At 43.2% G+C, this 6,000-nt stretch overlaps 1 protein-coding gene across 1 annotated transcript; it reads left to right on the top strand.

Moving 5' to 3' along the window:
• The first annotated feature begins 338 nt into the window (after positions 1–338).
• On the top strand, positions 339–1,199 carry CUNH21orf62 (chromosome unknown C21orf62 homolog). The gene has a single exon (XM_039227947.1). It carries the CDS (start codon positions 369–371, stop codon positions 1,026–1,028), a length of 660 nt encoding a protein of 219 aa, XP_039083878.1. The 5' UTR covers positions 339–368; the 3' UTR covers positions 1,029–1,199.
• The last annotated feature ends 4,801 nt before the right edge of the window (positions 1,200–6,000 follow it).

Genomic DNA, 6,000 nt, shown 5'->3' with positions numbered 1-6,000 from the left:
GCACAGAATCTAAAGCAGGGTTCAGGCTCTGAGCTGTCAGCACAGAGCCCGATGACGTGGGGCTTGAACTCACGAGCTGCGAGATCATGACCTGAGCCAAAGTGGGGTGCTTAACCAACTGAGCCACCCAGGAGCCCCTGCTTCACATTTTTTTAAGCAATCTCTACACCCAACATGGGGCTCAAACTCACAACCCCGAGGCTGAGAGTCCCATGCTCTACCAACTGAGCCAGCCAGGTGCCCCACGAACCATATGTTTCTGATGAGAGCCTGCAATAACACAGCTGCCTATGTGTGTTGCAGGTGAATTGCGATGAACTGGCTCACGAAGGGGAGACACAAACTTACTGGTCCACGCTGACACAAGGATGGCCCCACCTTCTGGGCACAGCCTCCTGCTGACCAGCGCCCTGGGCCTCCTTGTCCTGGACTGCTTCACAGGAGGTCAGAAGAACAGCACCCTGATCTTCACAAAGGAAAACACCATTCGGAACTGCAGTTGCGCGGCAGACGTCTGGGACTGTGACTACAGTTTGGCCAACTTGATGTGCAGCTGCAACACCGTCCTGCCCGCCGCGATAGAGCAAGCCAGCTACAATGACCGTCTGACCATCTGGTTCACGGATGCATCCGCACTGGGTCTCTTGTTGAACTTCACCTTGGTCCGGGACCTGAAGCTTTCTCTGTGCGGTCCCAACACTCTCCCCACCGAATACCTGGCTATCTGCGGCCTGAAGCGGCTTCGCATCAGCACTGAGGCCCAGCGGCCAGCACCGGACCAGAGCTTGCTCATTGACCACGGCAGGGAGAATGAACCCAGGGAGAAGCCGGTGCGGTTACCCGGAGGCTGGCAGACGTGTATGTATGTCTCGTTCTTAGATATGGCACTTTTCAACAGGAAGTCATCCTTAAAAGCATACAGTATTGAAAACGTTGCCAACACCGCCAACAGTCTTCCCCACTTTTCTTACTTTGAGACCTTCCCGATTTTGAGCAACAAAAGCTATGTGGTCACGTTCATTTACTAACATTGTAGAAGGTTCCAACCGCCAGGAATTTTGGCAAACTATGGATAACTCGAAAAAGGACCTGGGAACAAGGCCATGGGTATCCTTACCCACAACTTCCCATCTGCCTGGCCCCCATTCACAGCACAGCCATGTACGCAGCCAGCCCTCTCTGCTCCACTCCATGCCCAACATGGGAGCTGTTTTGAAAAACAAAATAAATAGAAACAAACAAACAAAACAAAGCCAAATAAGCAAAGCAAAGCAAAGCAAAACAAAAAAAAATCTCCTTGAGCCCAGAATGTGTTGTGAGCTAGCTAGAGGCCAGGTCTGGGCTCCTGGGAGTCTGTGGAGAATCGTTAGATTGGAAATGGGGAAAGCAGTCTGGACTGTGTAGTGGGACTCAGCATAGAGGATTGCCCCCCTGCCCCCCAAGAAAGCCATCAACCTTGAAAACACGGCCTTAATTTTTTTTTTTTTTGCTTCATTTTGTTACACTGACTGGATTTCCCCTAGGAAGAGAATGTTAGATTTCAGATGCTTTAGGACTATGTGGTCCACAAAATGATTCGGTTCTCTTTAGACTGATATTTTCCCAAGACCTTGCTAGACGCGTCTGCACTGAGAAAGGGGAGTTTTGAGAGAGGAGCAGGCCTGGTTAGGGTGGGATCCTAGGGGACCCAATGAGAGCACTGGAGTTTGAGGAGTGTGATACAGACACAGAAAGTCAGGGGACACAAACACCAATGGCGTAGATCTCAACATTTTGCTTAGAGCAAGGCCTAAACCCAGGGAGTTTCTCTTGTATACCTTTTGCTTTCATTCTTTCTTTCTTTGCCTTCTTCTTAGTCCCTGGTGTATCACTTTGGTTTTTTCTCCCCCTCCCCTGGATCCTCCCCCTCTTCTTTCCCCTCCAGAAATCAGAGGGGACCTAATAATCGAGTCTGGGAACCTAATAATCATTTATAACGTGATTCATTTTTTTTAATGGTTTTTTTAACTTATTTCTGAGAGAGAGAGAGAGAGCAGGGGAAGGTCAGAGAGAGAGGGAGGCACAGAATCTGAAACAGGCTCCAGGCTCTGAGCTGGCTGTCAGCACAGAGCCTGACATGGGGCTTGAACCCACGAACCGTGTGATCATGACCTAAGCCGAAGTCGGACGCTTAACCGACTGAGCCACCCAGACGCCCCATTTACAGCATGATTCTTACGGGCGCAAACACTCATACTACTAAAAGATAATTGACAAAAGAACGTTTAGTCCATTTGGATGTTTAATTCTGGAAAGTTAAGACACTTTATCAGACATGATTGACACAAAAGGGCCTTGTATGTGGTGACAGAAGGAACCGAGGCAACATATTTAAAAATTTTAAAAAAGTAAACTGACCCCAGGGTACAAAGAAAACTTTTCCTCACAGACTCAGTTTACCATTGAGATAGAATGTAAAGGATCCATGATGATGATACAAATGTCGAAGCCCAATGTGGGAGGAAGTAGAAACACGACTGCATTCATAATGTGATAAAGGTAAGAGTTTTATTATCAAATAACAGGATATCTTGAGGTTGCTGATTTCAGATCACATTCACTACATTTTTCTCTTCACCTCAAACATAGGGTAACCAAAATAACCTGAAACGTCTACATTTGCTTAATTGGTGGGGGATTTGGCCATTTGGGCTAATTAGCATGAGTCCATAATGTCAGTATTTAAATTAGGCCAAAACGACAACCGAAGTATGAATTTTTAATAGAATAATGTAATGACCTCATTACTGACATTGTACTTGAGAGGTAAGATTAAAGTGACAGAAAAAGACAAGGAAAAAAATGGGAGGAAAAAGGAAGGCAGGAAGGATATAAGTGAAAGGATGAATAATAAATATATTTACTGTCATGGGTAGCTGAAAATGTAAGAAAACCCCTGAATTTTAATCGGCTTTTATCAACAAAGTGTAAAATTAAGTGTTGGAAATTATGAGCATCCTGATACGCATTGCTTCCGTTTGGTGGCTTTGAATCATTCTGAAGCCCTTGCACAGACGTTGTAAGTGGTTCTTGTAAGAAATCATTGTAGATCAATGGGACTTCGATCAATAGATGAGGAAAATTAATACGGTAATCAGTCAAGCCTGAAGTTGCCAGATTTCTGGCTTCAAAATGTGGTTTGGATTGAGCTGACGGAGGACAAGCAAGAAGCGCTTACGTGGGGAAGATGGTACTTGGTGCTCAGTGCAGGGTGAGGGTTGGAAAGACAGCAGGGAGCAGCAGGGAGGGTGGCAGACTTCGAGTCCACACCCCATCTGAAGGGTCCACGGAAGCTCAGCTCTCACTGAGTGTCGCTGTGGGAGAATACCATGGGGCCAGGTTCCATCCTTCAAGAAAATTAGGAATTCCAGGTTTTTATGTGAAATCTCACAATTTGTAAATGTTGGCACACTATTTCACTTTCTTGTTTGCTGGCTACTTTCAGTCACACTGTGTGGTCAAACCAACCATGTCAGTGGTCCCCTTAAGGTGGGGGCTAGCCGTTTGCCACCTCTGATCAGTGGTGTGCTGGTAAAAGTTGAACAGCTAGCTCTCCCCTGCCCACCCCCAAAAAAGTACATAGATATATATGTACACAAATTTACTATACAGTTTGCTGGTATAAATGATGTGTAGCACATAATTTCTAAATGACAATAAAATATATAGCATTCTTTATTGTAAATTCTATGTACATAATTAATTCCCAAAGAACGCTTTAGGTGATTTTTGCCAAACTCTTGTATCTGAAGCCAACTGAGGGTTGTGATTGATGAGTCAGTATAGTTCTGGCATGAATGTTGGGTCGATAGTTTTCTTTATGCTAGCAGTTAAGAGGAAAGTTAACAAAGATTTTTGTGGGAATGTCATTTGTCAGCCAATGATGAAAGCAACTTCTTCGCTGAATCGAATGATATTTTTCAACTACTGGAGGAATATTCCCTTAATTTGGAGGCCTATTCGGAATGTTACGGCTACTGATATGATGCACTTTCAAGTTCAGTCTGCATTGTTAACATTTTCTCCAGCACGCTCAACAAAACAACAAATCAAACTCCGATATGCAGTGTTTTCCAATTTCAGTGGTGCAACTACTGACATCACAACCAATTTCAAGCTACCAAGACAGATAATGGAACACAGAGGTGAGCAAAGAGGCGCAGTAGGATGGGATTATATAGCACTTCTACCCACAATGCAATAGGCGCTAGTAATCTCAAGAGGAAATAATGAGAAGGTGGTGAGTTTTGAGGATTATCTTTGGTTTTATGTTATTCACTTATACGTTCATATAATTTAATTTTTAATAATGTCTGTATTAAACAACCAGCTTGCAAGATTCCTGAAAAGTTAACAGTCAGCTCTGGTGAGTCAGTGCAAGAGTGCCCCAGCGCCCCAGTGACTGGTAGAAAGAGATGCAGAAGGAATGGGGTGAAGACCATGACTTTGGGGTTGCAGAAGGTCACTTGCAGTATTGATATGTCTAAATTCCTCATTTTTCAGAGCTACAAGGGAGAAATTTATGACACTTGAACTCTTCTTCCATGTGGTAACCCACTCTGCAACTGTAATCATCTGTAATCATGATCCTAAAAGCCCTTAAGGTGGGAGATTGGGCAGAAAGGGGTGAGGAATCTAAGGCCTCATGACAGAAAAGAGTTAGGTGTTAAAGTTCTTGAGTGAACCCATGAAGGGCTCCTGAAAGGAAGGAAGGAGCAAAAGAATCAAGAAAGCTATTAATAGCATTTTACACACATTAAATTAAAAATGGGACCTGGGAATCAATTTCCCAGAGATACTCTCTAATAACTATTGGATCTATTTCTTCAGAATCTACAGGAGGACATTTGTAAATCTGATTTGATTTGTTACAGGGAAAATGATGCAAAGAGGCCTTTTTGTTTTATGCTGAGCCCTTTTGCTATCAAAAATTTTTTTTTAATTTTAGAGAGAGAGAGCAGGGGAGAGGGGCAGGTGGAGGGAGGGGGAGAGAGAGAGAGAGAGAGAGAGAGAGAGAGAGAGAGAGAGAATCTCAAGCAGGCTCCACATGCAGCACAGAGCCCGATGTGGGGCTTAATCCCACAACACTGGCATTATGACCTAAGCTGGAATCAAGAGTCAGATGCTCAACTGACTGAGCTACCCAAGCGCCCCCAAATTTTTAAGTCCAGAGACAGAACTCCAAATGACACACAAGTGTCATCAGGCTACCTGATGTAGCTAGCCTCCAAGAAAGAGAGCTGGCTCTGTGGAGAGCACAGTGCATTGTCAAGTTCACCAATTTAAGTAATAAGCATACAATCCATGCAGACAAATAAAAGTGCTAAGGACAGCTTAAAACAGTTTCCACATTTTAAAAATTCAGTACATATTAAGAATAAAATCACAAATCCATGGGAAAAGGGAAAGAAATTTAATAAATGCTGTACAGAGTAAAAAAAAATATTAGAAGGATACATAGTAAAATATTAACGCTACTATATCTGGGTGATGATATTAAAAGGGATTATCATTTTCTCCTTCCTGGGTATCTTGATTTCCTAAAATTTTTTGAGTAAATATACATCAGTTTTATAATAGGTGAAACTCAATGAGAGTATTTTTATATAGGGTGCCTGGGTGGCTCAGTCAGTTGAGTGTCTGATTTTGGCTCAGGTCGTGATTTTACAGTTCATAAGATCGATCCCTGCATGGGGAGGGCTTTGTGCTGACAGTAGAGAGCCTGCTTGGGATTCTCTCGCTCCCTCTCTCTGTCCCTCCTGTACTTGCTTTCTCTCTCTCTCTCTCTCAAAATAAATAAATAAACCTTTTTTTACAGAGTATTTTTATAGAAATGAATGCTGCAATAAGGGCTTACTGTTTAAAGCTACAGCCTGATCTTGTAACCAACATCCTAATGTTAAGTTGGATAATATTAAAATGAAACTACAAAACAACTTTAAAATATGGGAAAGAAAAAAG

The sequence above is a fragment of the Hyaena hyaena genome, unplaced genomic scaffold (assembly GCF_003009895.1).
Source record: "Hyaena hyaena isolate Hyena2069 unplaced genomic scaffold, ASM300989v1 scaffold_2, whole genome shotgun sequence".
Lineage (NCBI taxonomy): Eukaryota > Metazoa > Chordata > Mammalia > Carnivora > Hyaenidae > Hyaena > Hyaena hyaena.
The sequence above is the reverse complement of the archived record's forward strand: the minus strand, read 5'-3'. Positions and strand labels throughout refer to the sequence as shown.